This window comes from Pipistrellus kuhlii, unplaced genomic scaffold (assembly GCF_014108245.1).
Source record: "Pipistrellus kuhlii isolate mPipKuh1 unplaced genomic scaffold, mPipKuh1.p scaffold_m20_p_5, whole genome shotgun sequence".
Lineage (NCBI taxonomy): Eukaryota > Metazoa > Chordata > Mammalia > Chiroptera > Vespertilionidae > Pipistrellus > Pipistrellus kuhlii.
Window position 1 is genome coordinate 11,687,683 of NW_023425551.1, and position 21,966 is coordinate 11,709,648.

General features: G+C 39.6%; 1 protein-coding gene across 5 annotated transcripts in view; it reads left to right on the forward strand.

Annotated features, from left to right (window-relative positions):
- Window positions 1-21,966, forward strand: part of RNF217 (ring finger protein 217) — a 106,391-nt gene that overhangs the window by 72,363 nt on the left and 12,062 nt on the right. For 2 of the 5 annotated variants that reach the window (XM_045573277.1, XM_036413247.2), the window contains 3 exons: window positions 2,516-2,680; window positions 16,390-16,591; window positions 21,650-21,721. In XM_045573277.1, coding sequence (XP_045429233.1) covers window positions 2,516-2,680; window positions 16,390-16,591; window positions 21,650-21,721 — 439 coding nt within the window. Of the gene's footprint in view, window positions 1-2,515; window positions 2,681-11,879; window positions 11,888-16,389; window positions 16,592-21,649; window positions 21,722-21,966 lie in introns of all 5 variants that reach the window. The other 3 variants (XR_006740088.1, XM_045573276.1, XM_045573275.1) reach the window with 3 other exon arrangements.

The window sequence follows — 21,966 nt, forward strand, 5'->3', positions numbered from 1 at the left end:
AGAGTCCAGTTACTGAGAATTATGAATCATGTCTACGAAAAGGGAACTGAATTAAGTATTTAGATCCTTCTGACATAATGGCAGCTACATGAGGAAAAGCAGAGTCTTCTCACAGCTTCCTCATGTCATTCATTACATTTGAAAATTACACTCATTTAGGCCCCAGGTAATGTCTAGATCTTTTCTTCCCAGTTCAGTGACATGGAGGGATGATCACTTCATATTCTTTTATTATCTGGCGTTCACATGCTTTAAATTTGTCTTCTTTAAACCTGACATATTTTCACTTTGATGATCAGTGAAAAGCAAAAAAATGGTTATTTTAAGTGACTGGCTAGTAAAGTCCTTTAAAAAAAAAAATCCAAGGATTATCTTAATTTTTATATGAGTAAAATCTTGAAAAAGATTTTTAAAGTTCACCTGATGTTGGTAATCATGTAAAATTCCAACTTACTGGATAGTTTAGTTACATGACCTTCTTTGACTTCTATAATTTGGTTTCCGATCGTCAAAGAAAGAATGCTATTTCCTTTGAGAAAGTGAGAAGAAAGCTGGCCTTGGAGTCAGGCTGACTTCTTGTTTCAATTTCTTTTTAACATACCTGCGATGTTACTCTGGGCAAGTCATTTAATCTCTGCGAGCCTTAGTTTCCTCTGTAAACTTGTGACCATACCTACTTTGCAGAATTATTTTGTTGATGAAACCAAGTAATGCCTGTGATGCAGCAGTATAAACATTACCGTGTAACAGTTTCAACAGATAGATAAACACGAAGATTTTTTAAAAAATGTAGACAAAATATTACTTTGTTTTTAAGTAAATTAAAAGCAAAAGTAATTTTGTTACTTCATATTTGCATGGGAATAGCATTGTCTACTCTTTTTTTTTTTTAATATATTTTATTGATTTTTTACAGAGAGGAAGGGAGAGAGATAGAGAGCCAGAAACGTCGATGAGAGAGAAACATCGACCAGCCGCCTCCTGCACACTCCCTACCGGGGATGTGCCCGCAACCAATGTACATGCCCTTGACCGGAATCGAACCTGGGACCTTTCAGCCTGCAGACCGACGCTCTACCACTGAGCCAAACTGGTTTTGGCGCATTGTCTACTCTTGACATAAGTGAAAATAGCAGTGCTTTTGAGTTATGATTATAATTGACACTCAATGTATATATTGGAATCAACATTATTAAAAAAAAAAAAAGTAGTTTTCCACAAAGTAAGTAGTGACTTTGATTGTTTACCAAAAGAAATTCTAACTGATTTTCAAACTGTAGTCAGTAAATTCACTCATGTGAAGTAATTAATATGCAGAAATTTGTTGAAGAATCATACAGTGTTGTCTCAGATATTTTATTAACTATAATCAAACACGTCAGAAAGTCAACAACTGCCCATGTTGTTGTTGTTTTTTGCTTTGTTTTTTAAATAAATTCAAGTTTGTTTATTGAACAGAAATTTCTTTTTTTGTGTGTTAATTCTCACCAAGTATATTTTTCTATTGATTTTTAGAGAGTGGAAGGGAGGGGAAGAGACACAGAGAAGCATTGATATGAGAGAGACAACATCTATTGGTTGCCTCCCAAGGCCAGGGGTTGAGCCTGCAACCTAGGTATATGTCCTTGCCCAGGAATCAAACCTGGGACCCTTCATTCCAAAGGCCAACACTATCTACTGAGCCACATCAGCTAGGGCTTGCCCATGTCTTCTGAGAGTGAGGACCAGAAATATTGTGTAAGAATTAGTTACGCCACTGTCACTCAGAATCAAGGAAGTCAGGTAAGTCTTCCATGTCACATAGAAGACATACGTTTTCAATGAACAGACACACACACACTCTCACATACACCGCCACACAGTGAAAATACAATGATATCTTTTTGATGATTTCCCACCTAACAGGCCACGGAACCACCAAGACTGATACATTTCAATAGGACCCTTTGTATTATTCTTATAATTAGCCTCCCTTAGATTAATAGCAAAAACAAAACAAAACAAAAAAACTATCCATTATCTCTGGTGTGCTTCATAGCAAATGCAGTATGTCTGCCAGTGTGTTTTCACTTGAGGAAGCATCTGGGGCGTTTTGATGTTTATAAAAGCGAATGAAGCCATTGATAAAGAGAGCAGTGGAAATGCTTGGCGACTTGGTTCAACAGAAAGTGAATTGAAAGGCCTCCTGCGTGTGTGGATGTGGATCAGGTTGCGTTCTGTTTCGATCTGGGAGATTTTCGTAAGACCAAGTTCATTTCCAGAACGTGCCCAGTGTTTAATTCCAGTGTCGCCTGCAAACAGCTGAACCATCCATGGCAAAGCACTGCGTTGCTCCTCCGATAACAGAACCGGCCAGCACAGGGCATTGTGGTTTGCGTCTTGGGAGACGGGGAGATCCTGAAAAGCTGGGGTCCCGATAACCGTTTAGCTCATTTCCCCCGCGTCACCGTTCTTAGCCTTTGGACTCTTGCAGGCATTTCTCTACGAGTGCTTAACCCTGCGTTTCTTTACACAGATCCAGTGCCCCGCTTGCCAATTCGTCTGGTGTTTTAAGTGCCACTCTCCTTGGCATGAAGGTGTTAACTGCAAGGAGTACAAGAAAGGAGACAAACTGTTGCGCCACTGGGCCAGCGAGATTGAGCATGGCCAGCGGAATGCCCAGAAGTGTCCAAAGTGCAAGGTGAGCTCGCCTGTCGGTCGGTGGAAAGGACAGACATTTGCCTGTCACTGGGTAATATTACTACAATGTGGAAGTGAATTGTAGGCATAACTATTATTGCAGGTTAGAAAAAGAATAGGTGCTGTTTCATTTTAGAGGAACAATGGTATTGCATAACTAAATTGAAAAATTTGGCCGAAACCGGTTTGGCTCAGTGGATAGAGCATCGGCCTGCAGACTGAAAGGTCCCAGGTTCAATTCCGGTCAAGGGCATGTACCTTAGTTGTGGGCACATCCCCAGTAAGGGGGTGTTCAAGAGGCAACTGATTGATGATTCTCTCTTCCTCTCTGTGAAAAATCAATAAAATATATTTTTTTAAAAATTGAAAATTTTGTATATGAGCAGTGTGTATGTATGCTTTTTTCTTTCTTTTCTTTTTTTTTTTTTTTTCATGACATTTCAAATTTTAGGATGGCCATCCTATCGGGTCTAGTAATAATTAATGTCGTTTTTAAACATTCGTTTAAAATCTTGCTTGGCGTTGACTTGTATTGACATAACCTTCAAACATGTGGTATCTACAGAACGTGTGAAGTGCAATTAACAAGTTTTGCTTGAAAAAGTTTGTGTTTGGTTTGGTTTTTGTTGCAAAACTAGGGCTAAGAAGATGGCGGATGAAGAGCATATTCAGCACTGCATGCTTTACGAGTTCCAATTAGGAAGAAAAGCAAGTGAGGCTGCAAAAAACATCTGTAGTGCTCTTGGTCAAGATGCAGTTAGCGCCAGAAAATGCCAGCGTTGGTTTGAGAAATTTCGCAAGGGAAATTTTTCGTTAGATGACAAGAGTGGTCGAGGCCATGTGTCCAATTTTGATCAAGAAGCTCTTCAAGCTCTTTTGGTGCAAAATCCTCAAATTACCCAACAAGAGCTTGCGACAATTTTAAATTGTTCACAAAAAACAATTTCCAATCAATTGCGTGCACTTGGCAAAGTCCAAAAGTTTGGAAAATGGGTTCCTCATGAGTTGACCGACAACAACCGTAATCAAAGAGTCACAATTTGCAGTTCGCTCCTCTCTCGTCAAAACTGTTTGCAGTTTTTAGAGCAAATTGTTACCGGAGATGAACAATGGGTGCTGTATGTTAATTTGAAAAGGCGGCCTCAATGGTTGGACAAAAATGAGGCTCCGCAGCCCACGCCAAAACCTGACTTGCATGCGAAAAAAGTGATGTTGTATGTTTGGTGGAATTTTAAAGGAATTCTTCATTATGAACTTTTACCATCTACCCAAACCATTACAAGTGCAGTGTATAGTGCCCAATTGGAAAGGTTAGCCCAAGCTTTAAGAGAAAAAGAACCCGCGCTGATTAATTGGAAGGGCGTAATTCTTCACCACGATAACGCACAACTGCATACTGCAAGAATCACTGCTGAAAAACTGTGCCAGTTGGAATGGGAAGTTCTCCCTCAACCTGCATATTCTCCTGATATTGCCCCTTCCGATTACCATTTGTTTTGTTCTTTGCAAAACTTTCTTCTTGGAAAAAATTTAATAATGAAGAATGCCTCAAAAATGCATTGACCGAATTTTTTGCATCAAAATCACAAGAATTTTACAACAGAGGGATTAAAATGCTTCCTGAGCGTTGGGCACAAGTAGTAGAAAACAACGGCAACTATATTGTTGATTAAATTTTGTTGTATAGTTTAAATAAATTCGATTTAAAAAAGTAATAGAAAACACATTAATTATTACTAGACCTAATATATAATAAAAGGCTATTATGTAAATTGAGTGAAATATGCAACGGAATGACTAATCACTATGATGCACACTGACCACCAGGGGCAAACTCTGAGACTTCACAGGAGCTTCCCACTGCTGGTCAATGCACTCCCACACGGGGAGTGCTGCTCCTGCCTCCGCAGCTGCACTAAGGATGTCTGACCCCGTGGACATAAGCCATCAGTTGAACATATCCCTAGAAGGGAAAGGCAGCCAATTGGAATGACTTTACTGAATGCATTGAAAACTTCCCGCGGTTTTAACAACTATGCAGAATTAAGGAGAAGCATGCGTGCGGGTTCCCTGGTGAGGCAGTGGCTATCAGGCTGGGGCTTGAAAGGGGATTTCCTTCGACATAGCTGAAAAGAGAGGAGCCAAGGAAGGTGGAATCTGTTATGGGACCACCTTGTAGCAGAGACTCTACTGTCTGGTGAGATTCAAGTTCCACTGCATTTACGTCCGTTTAAGTCATATTTTATTGCCAGTTTTGAATACTACAAATGGTTTCAGTTTCCTTTTAGGCATATGGCTTTGGAAACAATATCAGGACTCCCATGTTTTTTTGTATTGTGGTAAATTTGTCTGGTGTTTTTTTAATTTATGTTTTGTTTGAAAGTTTGAAATACTTAAACTATGCTGAAGTATATACTCATTGCGATTCTTTAAACTGAAGTAATCTATTTTATTGTTTTCAGAAAGTGGAAACCACATATAATTTTATTGTTCTACACATATGTTTTAAAGTATTATTTCTTTAAAACAAATTTTTAAGTAAATATTTATTTTAATTTATTGTAAATGTGTAGCAAAACCCCCAGCTAGATATTCCTAAAAGGCCTGAAAATTTTATATTTTAGAAGAATAGAAAAATCTAGGTATTACTGTCCAATATAATACTAAACTTTATTAAAGATTGCAGTTCTGAAGCCTTTGAGAATGTGGAGGGGGGGTCCTTGGTAAGAATGGTTAGTAACCCAATCTTCTGGTTGTTTCTCAAATGGTTTAATATTAGTTCATTAGTGTTACTTGTTGTAACCAGATTTGGGCTGTCATCTATATCATGTTTTCCCTTTATGAAATTTTAAATTGTTAAAACCCCATTTTCCCAAGGCCAGATTTCTGCCCTCTTAAGTATATATAAATATATTTTTTAGCAAATGTACTTCCAAAAGAGTAGCCATATCTTCTGGCCCTTCAACTGATAATTTGACGTAAGCCAGTTTAAACAGGAAGTTAAGAAACAATTATATAAAGAAGGCAGTATATAAAAGGAAGCATTGTCTCTTCAAAAATTTATTTCTCAAGTAAATATTGCAACATATTACCATGATTAAACATAGGTAGTGAATCCATATATGTCTATGATAGTTATCTCTAATTTTTTAAATGTGTGAAATAGTTCTTGATTAGAAATAAATAAAATGTCCCAGTGGAACAGAAAGCTATCCCATTCTAGCTCTGGGGCTGTTTAAACATTCTACTTGTATACACAACCTCTAAGGATTTGACTGTTATTTATTTTTTTTTCCTTCCTCATGTAAAAGTTAAATGTTGCTCAGAATATGGGCTTACTAAAGCAAAGTTGATTTAATATTTCTCAAAATGGGTAGCTTTCTTTTTATTTAGAAAATTGAAGAACAATCCCTCAAACACTCCTTTCCCAATGAGATATTTTTATACAAAGATAAGAGGAATATTTATGCCAACATTTATGTATTGTGGTACAAGTATAGTCACAGAACTAGATGGCATGCAGCTGACCACCTTAATTTTCCTCTTATCTAAATAATCCACATCTCAAATTAGGACATTTTCTAAAACAGTGAATAGAGATAAATAATTAGGAAATTATACATTTTGGCAGGCTAATATATAAGTAATGTGCTTTATGAATTAATTAGCAATTGAGTCATTTATTTTATTCCAGGGTCAACATACATATTCCCTATTTTGAGGTAACATTGATTATACTCATGTGATTTATTTTTTTTAAAGAAATGCCAAGATATGAATAGGGAGTGCTGAATTCTGATATGCCATCTTCATTTTATTCATGGAAATGCCTTTGTACAATGCTCTGTGTTCCTTTTTGTTCTTACCACAATAACAATGATTATAATAATAAAAGGATAATATGCTAATTACGTAGACCAGACGTCCTTCTGAACATTCTTCCGGACAAAGCCACAGCAGGCGGGGGCAGAGGCAGAGGCAGCAGGGGCCCCCAGCCACAGTGGGCGAGGGCAGGGGCTGGGGCCAAGGCTCTTGCATGAATTTCGTGTATTGAGCCTCTAGTATCTATAACAATACTGTCTGATAAATACTGATAGTTGCTACATGTCAGTCTCCATTGTAGTTTTATACTTACGTGTCCCTTCAAATCCTTAACCCTCTGAGATACTGAGTTCCAGTGTGCCATCTAGATTTTAATTATTCTGTACCTTTTGGTGAAACTCTTAAGATTTTTCACAGTAATGTAGTATGTAAGTTATATTTGTTGTCTCATTTAATTCTCAAAAGAAAGTTATGAGGAATGGGTAATTACCCATTTCAAAATGTAGAAACAGTTTCAGAGAGGTTATGTAACTGGAAAGAGCAGTCAGGGGAAAGTGAATTATATTCATTCATAATTTATTGTGATTTTGGAATTAAGGAAATGTACTTGTCATGCTATTTCCCCTTAGATATTTTATTCTCTTGAATCCTGTAATAGTTGCTTTGGGCAAGAACGTATTTTCAGAGAGAATGATTAATTTGCCCTGTTCACGTAAAATTAGCACAAAAGCTGCACCTGTGGGCCCTTCTATCTGAGCTACGAATGCTGAAGGACTTGGACTGTTAATGTTGGATCTCACAGTCCTGCAGTCCTCTGGTATCACACAAGCCACTGCAAAATCACATTCAGGGAGAGGCCCCTGACTGCCTTCAAATAGTGCCCATTCAGAAAATAAAATAGCTTCTCCTTCAGTACGGATTATCTGTTTTAACTCTCCAGACTGCTGGAAGTCATTACTTTCAGAGCAGTGTTATCAGTGCTATCATTTTCTTGTACCAACGTCTAGACCTTAGTTATGAGGAAAGTCTGATTGTTTGGTGGCAAATACTTTCTAGGATCTAAATGGTATTGCACCCAATGCCCCATCTTTATCACAAACCGGAGGGCCTGTGCATGCAATTCATGCACTGCGGGGGCGGGTGCTTAGCCCAGCCTGCGCCCTCTCGCAGTTTGGGAGCCCTCACGGGATGTCCAATTGCTGGGTTAGGCTCACTCCCCACGGCTGAGCGGTGCTCCTTGTGTGGGAGTGCACTAACCACCTGTGGGCAGCTCCTGCACTGAGTGTCTGCCCCCTGGTGGTCAGTGCATGTCAAAGTGACTGGTTATTCTGCCGTTTGGTTGATTTGCATGTTAGCCTTTTATTATACAGGATAATCTTAATATTTGTTCACTATCCTGAGATTGAATTTATAAAGGGATATCTTATTCATCTTGGGGAATCCAGGGAGAGGTGGGTGGTTCAGGATTATTGGGTGGATTCTGGCCTGGTGGATGGTATCCAGGAGTGAAACTATTACAATCGGAGGTACAAGGGCTCAGAGCCAGGAAATGTTTGCTGTGAACAAAGAGCCACACGTACTTTGCGGTTCCCTTAGCGTAAGGTTCACAGGAGGAAGTGGTGAAAGGTGGGGCTATAGAAACAAACAGAGGCCTGAGCTTTGCATGCAATATTAAGAAACGTGTATTTCATACTCCAGGTGGAAAGTTGTAAGGAGGGGAATGGCGATATCAGATGTATATGTTATGTTGGCTGTGGTTGGTTATATGAAGGTAGCTGTAGACATGTAGGAGGAAATGATGATGACAGTATGAGCTAAGTAAGCTAGTGATCAAAACAGCTGGAGAACAGCAAAAGAGCAGAGCCAACTTTTAAGACAGGACTCCCTCCAGCCCCCCCAGGACAAATGGCAAGTCCATCATAAGTGGTCCGAAGTCTGGGTGCATCGGGATGTGTTATCCTCTATTGTCTCACCGCCTTGGGACACAATTTTACGGCAGCGATATGACACAACTGCCCCCGCTTTGTCCACCAAACAGAATACAGTACGTACGCCTTCAATATGTCAGCCTGTGTCATCTCCCTAAATACATAATTGATTTTCAACAACAAAACAAAAAACAGCTGGAGAAGAGGAGGAGTAGATAAGTATCTTGGGCCTAAAACTGCCTGACCTTGATGATGAGTTGGATGTGGGAAGTAAAAAGAGTGTACCTAGCTGAAGCCGGTTTGGCTCAGTGGATAGAGCGTCGGCCTGCGGACTGAAGTGTCCCAGGTTTGATTCAGGTCAAGGGCATGTACCTTAGTGGTCAAGGGCACATCCCTGGTGGGGAGTGTGCAGGAGGCAGCTGATCGACTTTTCTCTCTGCCCCTCTTCCTTCCTCTCTGTAAAAAATCAATAAATATATATATATATTTTTTAAAAAGAGTGTACCTACCACATATCTGGCTTGAGTGTCTAAGTGGATGGTGATACCATAACCTGTGATAAAATATGGAGATGGACCTCGTTTTATTTTGTTGTTATTGTTGGACCAGAGGGCCATGATATTTGCTTTTTCTTATTTGACTTGGAAATGGCGTTAAGGCACATAGGTATGTATTACCAGCCAACAGGTGCTTCCTGAGCCCGCAGCTCAGGAGTCAGTCCACAGTGGAAGTTAAGAAATGAGATCTAGTTGAAGGAAGTTGAAACCATTTGGGTATTGAAGAGATGTGCAAAGTGGTGAGCCCTGGGTGGAATTAAGGATAGGTGAAGAAATAGGAACCTCAGGGAGGTATGAGGAGCACCTGGGATAAGGGTGGCACTGAAGCAAGAGTATATAAAAGGTCAGAAGGAGATCGTGGTCAAGCGATTAAATGACACTGAGAAATACAATTAGATAAGAATCCAAAAATTGGATTTGGCGAACAGAAGGTCATGGGTAATACTCATTTGGTCTTTAAAGATATTATTGAGAACATGCTATGTGACAGGACCTGTGCAAGTTTCTATAATCTATACTAATAAAAGGGCAATATACTAATTAGACCGGGTGATCGGACATCTTCTGGACATCTGATTTCCTTCCGGACAATTAGGGGGCAATCAGGCCAGTAGAGGGTGCAGTTAGGGGGTGACCAGGCTGGCAGGAGGGAAGTTTGGGGGCAGCCAGTCCGGCAGGAGGGCAGTTGAGGGGCGACCAGGCAGGCAGGCGAGCAGTTAGGAGCCAGCGGTCCTAAATTTTGAGAGGGATGTCCGACTGCCAGTATTGGGCCTAAGCTGGCAGTCAGACATCCTCCAAATAGTCCCTGATTGGAGAGGGTACAGGCCGGGCTGAGAGACACCCTCCCCCCTTCCCTTACATGATTTTCATGCACAGGCCTCTAGTAAAGCAATAAACAAGATGAGCATGATCTGAATCCTTTTAGATTTCATCAACTGGGGGAGTAGAGGGTTTGGATAGGAGGATACAGATAAAGAGTTTTAAGATATAGAGTAAGAAATGCTCCGACAGGGCTAGTGCAGGTTGCTTCTCACTTCATGGCTACAGTGTCATGAATATCTGTGCTGGGGATGCTCTTCCTACCTCCGAGTCCTCTTAACTGGTAAACTGCTACTCGACCTTTATTTCTCAGATCAAATGTCACTTCCCTTGAGAATCCTCTCTGACCCTTAGGCCACATCAAGCTCCACCTCTCAAGCACTCTTTCCACAACTTGTTCTTTTCCTGCATAGCATCTGCCACAGCTTATGAGTGTGTATTTAGTTGTACACTTGAGTAGACTATAAGCTCTTCCGGGGCAGGACCATATCAGGTTTTATCAATGGACAAATGGTTAATTGTGGAATGCATGAATGAGTTAATGTTTCCTGGAGAAAAAATAGTTGATCTGGATATATCAGTAGCATGGGATTGTAGCCAACTAAGATGAGTAAGAAAAGCTGTGAGCCCTAACCAGTTTGGTTCAGTGGATAGAGCGTCAGCCTGTGGACTCAAGGATCCTGGGTTTCATTCTGGTCAAGGACATGTACCTTGGTTGCAGGTTCCCCAGTCCTGGTCGGGATACGTGCAGAAGGCAGCCAATCAATGTGTCTCTCTCACATCGATGTTTCTCTCTGTCTCTCATTCTCCCTTCCATTCTCTGTAAAAATTAACGGAAAAATATCCTTGGGTGAAAAAAAAAAAAAAAAAGGAAGAAAGAGAAAAGCAATGAATATAGAATATTCTTTTGAGAAGCTTGATAAAAATGGAAGAGTGAGGGTGATTATTGGCTAGAAGTTCATGTGGAATTAGAGAAAGGATTTATTAGGATGTGGCAATACCTGGACTATTGGCAAGCTAAGCAGGGCACAGTTGCAGAGGGAAGGGGTCAAAGTGAATGTGAAGGAGGGGAAAACTAGCATCTGAAGATTTCTGAGAGCATGAGGCACAAGCTCTGGGGAAGAAGGAAGAAAATTAGGAGCTAATTTTTAGTACAACCCTAACCTGGAGAATAAGAATTGGACAGTTCTACACTCTCATTCAAAAATTCCTGTCACAAATCACAAGACTTAACTTGAGATGTATATGAAATTTCCTGTAACAAAGAAAACAAGTACATTGAAGCACAAGTACATTGAGGAGGGCAGATACTAAAAATACATTGTTTTGTGTGTGTTTTGAAAAGCAAAAATCAAAATACTTTTGGTACATTGTTTTTAAAGCTAGGAAACAGTAAGCATATTTCCAATTACATACCTGTTTTTCAGGGATCATATGGACCACGGATGGCCTTGCCATTACCTTTCTGCTACAGCAGTACATAATGCCATTTTAGGTTGCCAGACAATAATGAGAATTACATTTTAGAACCATATATGTTTTTTATGAATAATCCCTTATTTACAGGTGGTGCTATGTACTATGAATAGCATAGGCTCAAAAATTGGCTGTTTTGTTATTTGTCTACTATATTATGAACTTAATAGCAAAAACTCCTATTAAACAAATATCTGGCATATTCTGAACATTCATCTCATGACTTGTAAGCGTAAAGGGGTATATCACAACATTTAGTGTTTAAATATTTGACTCCTTTAAGTATCAGTCATCCTTATTTATTTAGATGGAGAAAAACCCTGTGAGTAATATCAAGCCAAGTGACATTTGTGGTTTATGAATAGTCAGTTCAAGCTAATAGATTAGGAATATCTGGTCTGTCCTACCCTATTTCAGTCTCTTAAGTAAAAACAAAATTTTGATTCTAAATTATAGCCACTGGGTGATTTATTTGTATTGTTTTAGCCATGCTAAGTCAATGAATGTTTTGAAACTATAATAAAAACAGTTTGATAAAATAATTTATGTAAATGTAATTTAAGCCTACATTTTAAGGCTCTATATTTTAAAAATAAAGATGGCATTGTCAAAATGTGCTCTTGAATGAAATATATAGGGAACTCATTTAGCATATGAAATATATTATTCCCTGGGTTTTAGACCAAAATTACAACTTACTTAACAAATGTGAAAAGTAATATCCCCTGTTGCACAGTAACTTACATTGTATCAATTTGTTTTTGTTAGTATCAAGATATAATATATTTTCATAAAATCAAAATATATTTACAGTAATATTAAAGGAAGTAGTACTATGTATTTAATAGTTGGTAAATTAATGAAATTATTTTCTCATGATTAAACCATTACTTTGTGTGTATGAAGTGGTCAAATTAATATATAGAACCATATAATCCTGCAATGTACAAGGTTACTATAGAGTATTGTCAGAACTTGGAATTTTATCACCTCCTGTACAGAAATATTGGACCAACAATATTTTGCCTGCTGTGCTCAGAATATTATTTTAGAAATAAGGAAAAACTGCTCAGAGAGACTATACATTGCTGTCTTTGTGATTTTAATGAAAAAGTTAATTTGCCCCATAACGATTTTAGAAGTCGATGAAGCAATATTACACAGATATAATGTGACAAATGGTGGGTGAAATTTTGAGGAAAATGAACTGTTGGTGACAAGTTGAACTTACTAGAACAATCTTCTTGTCAGAAAAAGCTTTGATACTGTTTTAAAGGAAGAAATGAGCTGGTATTTCCCCCACCCCCCCACCCCCCCGAAAAGCTAAAACAAGCAGAAAGACTCAGATTTGCCTTGTGCAGGAGACTGGAAGCATGTCAGTCTGACTAATGCAAAGGTTATTCTGTCATTTAACAAAGATATGATTGACTTCTGATTTTATCTTTAAGTTCATAATAAGAGGCTACTTAGCATGATAAAGACACAGACATGAATCAAAACCGTTCTCTATTCACTCTAGCAGCTTACTTTTTCTGAGCTCTGGTTATGAGTAAGAATGCCAGTCTCATGGTTCAGTTGTGAGGCTTAAAGGTGCTAATCTGTGTATAATGCTTGGCACATGATGCGCTCTAAGCAAATATTAGTCCTTTTCTCTCTGCTAGTCAAACACAACACTGCGCTTTGTGATCAGGAGAAGTTAAGCTTTATTGTCTCCATTTCAGGATCAAATACAGCCCAGGAGGAAAAGGTTGAATGTATGACGAACTTTATTTTGGCTGCTCAGCCGTTCTCTGTAAACATGCTCAGGTGGTTTAAAGAGGAATCAGAAATGGTGCCAAGGTCCAGCAGGAGCTTTGGCCTGCACTCTTCCTGTGCACCAGCCACTGTGCTGACTGGGTACGGGCACAGGGATCGCTCTTCAGAATGGTTCCCAGAAACAGGCCCCACAGAGGGGAATGCTGGGCTAGGGCCGAGTTTACCTGAAAGGTAAAGAGCTCAGGCTTCAGAGACCCTCGCCTGCCAAGTCCCTTCTTAGACTCGTATCTCATTTGTGTTTGTAATTTACATTCTTCTCCTTAAAGAGGGCCCTCCAATCAGATAACCTTCAGGCCCCATAAATCCAGCATCTGCTCTAACTAGACTTGTCAGGTAAAAGAAAAAAAGTCTATACAATTTTTTTTTTTTGGTAATGTATTTTTATTGATTTCAAAGAAGGGAGGGAGGGAGGGAGGGAGGGAGGGGGGGGTAGAGAGAGAGAGAGAGAGAGAGAGAGAGAGAGAGAGAGAGAAACATCAATCATGAGAGGGAATCATTGATTGGCTGCCTCCTGTATGCCCCCTATAGGGGATCCAGCCCACAACCTGGGCATGTGCCCTTCAGTTTGCAGGCCGACACTCTATCCACTGAGCCAAACCGGCCAGGGCTCGATACAATTTTAAAAGGATGGTTTGTCCAATAGCAGAAAAAGTAAGTATTGCCTATATTGACCAAATAATGAGTTGTTAGTGACCTTTGACCACAGATGCTCTTTGCCCTTCACCATAGAAGGTGGTGTCTAGTTCAGCATCTGCCCAAGAATTATCCATGTCAAGAAGTGAGGAAGGGGCCACCTGGCAATCAGGAGGTGAGCTGTTGCATCGCCCACGCTACTCGAATTTTTCAGTGCATAAAGGGGAACCAGTATTACATTGTTCTGACTCAGTAGGTGTCAAACAATGGGCTGAGCCCTGTACATGCATTATCACGTTAAGTAGTATTGAAAATGAGGCTTGGGAGAAGTCAAGTAACTTTTTTTTTTTTTTTCATTGATCTCAGAGAAGCAGGGAGAGGGAATGAGAGACAGAAGCATAATGATGAGAAGCACTAATTGGCTGCCTCCTGCATGCTCCATATTGGGGGTTGAGCCCACCACTTGGGCATATGCCCTGACCCAGAATCGGACTGTGACATTCGATTCATAGGTCGACTCTCAACTACTGAGCCATGCTGGCCGGGCTCGAGTAACTTTTTTATACAGCTAGTGGAGGCAGAATTTAAACAGAGAGCTTCTTCAAATCAAAACTCAGGCTCTTTCAACCTCCCTATGTGGCCAACGGTTACCTGCTGAGAATCAGCCATGGGGAGAGAATGGATATTTAACCTACAATCCACCTCATGATTTTGAATACCTAGCATCCTGTCAGAAACTTAGTGCACTGTTCTTCCTTGGTCCCTTCACAGAACTTGGGTTAAGTGCCTGTAATGTGCTGCCCTGTACTTAGTTATTATCTCTTCAAAATTGTCACTGTCCTCTAGAAGCTTTCCAGATGGGTGCGCAGGCAGACAGGCAGATAGATAGATAGATGATAGATAGATAGATAGATAGATAGATAGATAGATAGATAGATAGATAGATAGGCAGGCCTATGCTCTATCGACTGAACCAAACTGGTTTCTGTGAACATTATTTTTAATGAAATATGTAAAGTCATGGACTGTGGCCAAAGCTTAACTAAAAAGAGTCAAGCAACCACTGGAGGTTTGTTTTGTTTTTAAATATTTTTTATTGATTTTTTTTAAAGAGAGGAAGATAGAGGGATAGAGAGTTAGAAACATCAATGAGAGAGAATCAGCTGCCAGCATACATGCCCTTGACTGGAATTGAACCTGGGACCTTTCAGTCTGCAGGCTGATGCTCTAGCCACTGAGCCAACCTGGTTTCAGCACCACTGGAAGTTTTGACTCACATGATTACATGTGACGTTCTCAATTGCATTAAAATATTCACTGAACACTAGTCCCAAAGCAGTGTCATGGGTTGAAATGCTCAATAGTCAAGTGGTATTGGAGACATTTTAAATAAATTTCCTAAATAAAGATACAATGATTAAAAATGTATGTATGATAAGAATAAGTGGGATGTAGCTTGAATGTAGTAAGTGCCTACTCATAATGAAATGGGAAGGCTGCTTTTATTGGTCCTGTTTCAATCACATGAGAGTGGACAGTGTTACCAAACCTTTTTTATGAAATACTAAGTTCTCTTTCATGAATGCTCATCTGGGAAACTGAGTGTGCACATCCTGGAATGAAAGATGGCGCCAATTCATGAGTGTCTATGAGGATTCTGTCTGTGCCAAGTATCCAGTTATATCTCAAAGAGTAAAGTCAGTGCTGAGACAGTGACTGCCGCATTGGGTATACAGTGGACTAGTCAAGAATAAGAGCCTTGTTGCATTAAGGGTGAAGTTGTATTTCATGTCACTTGGCTGCAACAATTGAGGAAGGTGTTAGTTGCACAAATAGAATTCTGTAAACAGTTCTATACACATATTTGCAAATGATACTCGGAAACTAAAATGGTATTATGAATACACTTTTAGCTCCTAACATTTCCTTCCACACACACAGCTTTCTGCTCCTTGATGATTATTCAGAAAAAAAGTTTTACATAATACGGGCTTTTAAGGAATACTCTTTATCTCCTCTTTAAAAAAAAAAAAAAAATATATATATATATATATATATATATATATATTATTGATTTTTTTTACAGAGAGGGAGAGAGAGAGTTAGAAACATCGATGGAAGAGAATCATCGATCAACTGCCTCCTGCACACCCCCTACTGAGGATGTGCCCACAACCAAGGTTCATGCCCTTAATCAGAATCGAACCTGGGACCCTTCAGTCCGCAGGCTGGTGCTCTATCCACTGAGCCAAACCGGTTTCGGCTCTTTATCTCCTCTTATTCCCGCAGTCACCTTGTTGGACACAGCTTACACAACATCCCCTTTCCCAGCATTTTAAAATGCCTCCTGACCATTGAGTTGGGTGTATGTCTAGGAAAGCATGTGAACTTTCTTTGGGATGTGTTAGTTTAAACATTAGTCATAACCAGCCAACAGCATGAGTACCTGAAATGTTACTGAGCTTTGCACACATGAAGTGTTTGACACAAAGACGATCCTGGAGAACATGATTGCAAGCAAATTGAAAGGCTCAGGACTGCTGTGTAAGAAAGGTTCATCTGGTGGCAAAACTTGCAGATGTTGTTTCATACATTTGCCAGATTTACTTGTTGAAAGTTTTAATCGCCTTTCCTTTCCTTCCCCTCTTTTGCTGACACAGATCCACATCCAGAGAACTGAAGGGTGTGATCACATGACCTGTTCACAGTGTAACACTAATTTTTGTTATCGATGTGGGGAGAGATACCGCCAGCTCCGTTTCTTTGGAGACCACACATCAAACCTCAGTATATTTGGATGCAAATATCGCTACCTCCCAGAGAGACCTCATCTAAGGAGATTCGTGCGAGGGTCGGTCTGTGGTAAGTACGGGACATGACCTTGAGGAATCTTCTCTGGGGAAGTGGGCAGTGATAGCAGAACTCAGAAATGGAATAGCCACGGTAATGCTGACCACTACCAGCTAGCCAAGTGGGGCCTTTGCCCCCAAACAGGAGGGAGATATTCTCTCTCCCTTCGAGTTTACAATGAAAAACTTAAGTTTCTTGGCAGGATCGTCTTATATGAGCCACCAGATTTTGTTCAAAACACAAATTGTTCATTACTCTGCAGAAATGTAAAATTAATTTTAAATTTCTGTAACCTATTGTAAGGCACCTATTGAGAGAAACGTCACATTTATTTTTATATTGACAATACCTAGCAGTGAATCTTACACCTAACTTCTCTTTATTCATAGAGGAAATGCTATACAGTAAAAAAAAAAAAATCCATATGTTTCAGAGCCCTTAATGGAGTTTCGTTGTATCCAAATAGTTGATAAAGTCACTGTATATCTTTCCTAATGTATTAATAGCTAACAATTAATGTACTGAGTAGCAAATGCCCTCAGAGCATACAAACCCCAGTGTTCCCTCCCTCTTAATCTTCAACAGCACACAATGTCATACACAAATATGTAAACATAAACACAGGTTTTTGCTCTGGGCTGGTTCCACCTTCATGTGGGCAGTTCTTCAGACCTCCTAGTTGTTTCAATAGCACTGCACTCCCCTGGAATGAACCCACTGCGGATCTCTTCCTCTCTTCCTCACAAAGGACTCCATTGTGTCTTTCTGTGGTAGCTTCCCATGTATTATACAGGCAACACTTGTTAACATCTTCCACATGGCCCGCTTTCTACCTCCTTTTGTCTGGTGACTTCAGGAAACTGTTGTAGAGCTCTCTTTAGCCCTCCATCACTGCTGTTGTAAACCACTCCTCTCTCCAGAATCGTATGATGGTTAATCAGGCCTAAGCCGGTGCTGAGGATCCATTCCCAGCAGGTAAAAAAGAGAACATGTATTTTAGAATTCACTTTAATTTATGGAGACCAGTGCCATCATTTTCTAAAACCTTGTATAACCTCTATAAAAATGTCCTTACGGAATTTCAAATGTAATTTTCCATAGCCAACATAATTCAATATAGTCAACATTGGTTTTAATAATTTTCAAGTATTTGATTTGCTTATAATGGTGTAGGGGTGTCGAACTCAATCAGAGAAGGGGCCAAAATCTAAAATCCAGCCTAAATCGCGGGCCGAATGGTTTACTGAACAGTCATAAACTGTCATTGTGATGGAAACGCAGTGGAGTGCAGTGATGACAGCGCGGTGTGGGCCACATTGCAAGGCCTGGCGGGACGGATTTGGCCCGCGGGCCTTGTGTTTGACACATGTGGTGTAGGATGTAATTATATAACCAATATTTATCAGTTTAATAGACTTGGGAGGGATATCCAGGGAATCTAACCGCTATTGATAATAGAAATACCATGAGAAAACTAATTGCAAATTAAGTTTGAGTTGTAACCTATTTATAAGTCTATGCATGCAGAGAACAACCTAAACACACAAAATCCTAATTTTTTTGCATCGTTCTTTTCTTCCTTCTTCAGTGCCATTTAGTGGCATGATTGTTCTTTTCCTTCCATTCACTAGAATCCTCTTCTCAGGCAAGAGTCTAGTTATTTAGCAGCCTGTAGATTACACAGCCCATAGACTAGCGGTTCTCAACCTCTGGGTCACGACCCTTTTGGGGGTCAAACTGCCCTTTCACAGAGGTCGCCTAAGACATCCTGCATATCAGATAAATATGATTCATAACAGTAGCAAAATTACTGTTATGAAGTAGCAACGAAAATAATGTTATGGTTGGGGGTCACCACAACATGAGGAACTGTATTAAAGGGTCATGGCATTAAGAAGGTTGAGAACCACTGCCATAGAATAGACATTGTCAGCAGGGAAATATTTTCTCTGTTCCTTCTTTTCTGTTTTTATTTAAAAACACTACAGTCAGCTTTCTGTAAATGATCTTCTTTTGGGCCTGATTTCTGTTCGGAGTGTGTGAGCGTGTGTCAGAACAAACCTGCAAAGCAGGAGCAGCTGGCCTTGGGATAAGCTCTCCCTCCCACACAGACCTTCCACCACCAGCGCAGCTGCCTCTGACTCCCGAGGACCAAACTCCCCGTGGAGTGGCTCCCACTTCTCCCATCTGCACAGAAGGCAGGACAAGGGGTTACTCTGTCACAGGGGTCACCTTTGCTGCCACGTAAGAGGGGAGAAGGATTGATCCTAGGGAAGTCCTCCCGCCCGCTGTTCTTATGTAACCCAGTTTGCTCCCTTGGTTAGGGACCGCCGCCTCCAGCTGTCCTTGGACAGAGGCACTAGGGGCTGCTCTTCTCTCACAGCTGGAGGTGGGAGCCATGGTCTACATTATGGATGGCCACAAGGCCAGTTAGAGATCAGAGGTTCTGGAGAACAATGGGGACCAGGGATACGAGGGCAATTAGCCGCCTCTGACAGGGGAGCATCTCCCTGGGAGAGAGGAAGCAGAGTATTCAGTGAATGGTTTGGGGAATAGAAGTGAGGGAAAATGCTCCATTCTCATATTGTTCCATACAAATATACAAAGCATCAAATTAAAGCATATAATGGCAAAGAAAATACAGGTCTTTAGTTGATTTCTAGATTACAAATAATTTATATGAGCAAAAACAATGGCATTCCTCCAATAAAAAATTTTTAAGAGGACAAAGAAGTCTGGAACTAGAATTGAAGGCATAGATGCTGGACTTTCCTACTTAACTGAATGAATTGGAAATTTAGTGCAATTCTTTTGCAAAGGAGTTTGAAAGTAAAACGTGAAGGACATTTTAAAATGTTGTGTCTGGATAGTCAACAACAGTATTTGCAAGTATAATTTAAAATAGCAATGAAAGGTAAAAATTAAGCTTAAGAATAAATAAGATATGATAAATGGATATGAAAAAGCATTATTTTAACTACTGAGAATGGTATTTTAAAAGAATTGTTAGTGATCTGTGAATAAAAAAATATATGCTTAATCCCTCAAAATAGTTTCAAAAGTAGACTTAAACATGCCTTAAACATTGATTACATGATTGGAATAAGTTTATTACTTCCTAGAGAGAAAAAGCATGTATCTGAGTCTTAGAGTTCTGTAATGGTTGGGGGGAAATCAATGCTGTTACTTTGTAGTCACGTTTCATTGCTATTATAAAAAATATACTAATAATTATTTTAAAAGGATACATGATTTAACATACTGAGCTACATGCACAGGAGAGAAACAGATTCTTTTCAAATATGCAAGCCAAGCTCAGCCAGTGTGGCTCAGTGGTTGAGTGTTGACCCATGCACCAAGAGGTCACTTGTTCGATTCTGGGACAGGGCACATACCCAGATTGCATGTTGGGTCCTTAGTTGGAGGTGTGCAGGAAGCAGCTGATCAATGTTTCTCTGTCATCAATGTTTCTGTCTCTCTTTTTCCTTCTCCATTTCCCTTTTTCTTTCTAAAAATAAATAAAAACATATTTTAATAAATAAAATATGCAAGCCAATATATTCTAACCAGTTTAACATAGCTTTAAGAATGAACAAAATGGCCGGCACCGATTTGGCTCAGTGGATAGAGCGTCGGCTTGCGGACTGAAAGGTCCCGGGTTCAATACCGGTCAAGGGCATGTACCTTGGTTGCAGGCACATCCCCAGTAGGGGGTGTGCAAGAGGCAGCTGGTCGATGACTCTCTCTCATCGATGTTTCTAACTCTCTATCCCTCTCTCTTTCTCTCTGTGAAAAATCAATAAAATATATTTTAAAAAAAAGAATGAACAAAATGTAATTGTTCAGTGAGATTTAGTATTACTAAATTGGGTTCTGTCATTGGTGAAAACTGTAAGTAAAGCCCACGGTGTCAATTGAATGGCAATCTTTTACAATTACATGTTAAAAACTGTATTTTCTATCTGTCTGGTCATGATACCAAATGGTTCCAAAAGACCATTTCTTAAGAATAAAAATACTGACATTTTTTCCTGGCTTCATTATGTTTCTATTGTTTTTATGTAATTGGGTATTCCAAATTACTGTCCTTCATCTGTGGAATAGTGTTGCTGCTTTATTTTTAAACAGCTAAGTGTTTCTACTGCCAAGTCCCTCCATTCCTTCCTCATCTCTTCGTATGTCTGGGCTCTGCATCTACACTCTATGTCACATGCCTTAGGGTGAAGATGATTGATTAAGACATAACGACAGGATATTAACTGTTAGGCTTCTGTGTGTGTGCTAGTGCCTTTCAGAGTTCGTGGGATTCTGATTGTGAACTCTGCTGTGTTTGCATATACCTGGAGTTTATTGTAATCAGTGCTCAATTATCTATTTAGGGGGTAAAAAAGACTGATGGATGCCTTTTGGCATCCTTATCAACATTTAGCCTTAGTGCTTATTATAGAGAGCTTCCCTTTAAAATTTGTTAAGATGATTTACTTAAATAACTTCCGATATATTGTATGTTTATTGGTTGTTTCCTCTAAAATAGTACTGCAATATCTTGTTTATAGTTGTTTATTAGGTGTTCATATTGTTTCCTTTGGACCGGGAAGGAAATAAATCACTTTTCCAGAGGTAGGATTGGGCTGAGCCCTCTACAGCACCTACTAGCTCTCTGTTCTCTGAGCTAATTATATTTTTGAGACACAACTCAGATTGTGTCACTCCTTAATCTTTCAGAATCTTGAAAATTGAACGTGGAAGAGACCTAAGGGAAAAGCACAAAGATGAATGGTCCTGGGGAAATAAAGTGAGCCAGTAGCTTCGTAACTTTTTTGCTTATAAAGGATCAATGGTTTATGAGATGTTGGACTAATGTGCCCAGGGCTGCAGTGAAGTTACCAAACCTACATCTGTATATAATGGTTCTACATCTGATACATTTCCTTAGAGAATCACTGCCTTCCTTATAATTAGACTGCCTTTAAAAAGTAATATACACTGTGGTATTAAAAACATAGCTGAAATGGTTGGATATTATGATTTGCTCTAAGACTCTAAATGGTTTTGCCTTTTGTTTTCCAGCTGGAAAATTGTTTGTTGCACCTCTAATCCTGGTCCTGGGATTAGCACTAGGGGCCATAGCAGTTGTAATTGGTAAGAAACACTTAACATATCTGAGATTGGCATTCTCTGAGTGCCATAGAGAATGAGTGCAAATGTAATAATGTGAGTCTGTTATTAAGTGGACATGATGTCTGTTCCATGCTTGCTTTAGATAGGCAACTGATTTACAGATTCTGAGGCTCATATTTCATACAGGATGTATTTGTGTGGCACTTGTTCAGTCAATGGACATTTTGTACCAGGTATCTTATAAAGCATCATTAACCTTTTAAATA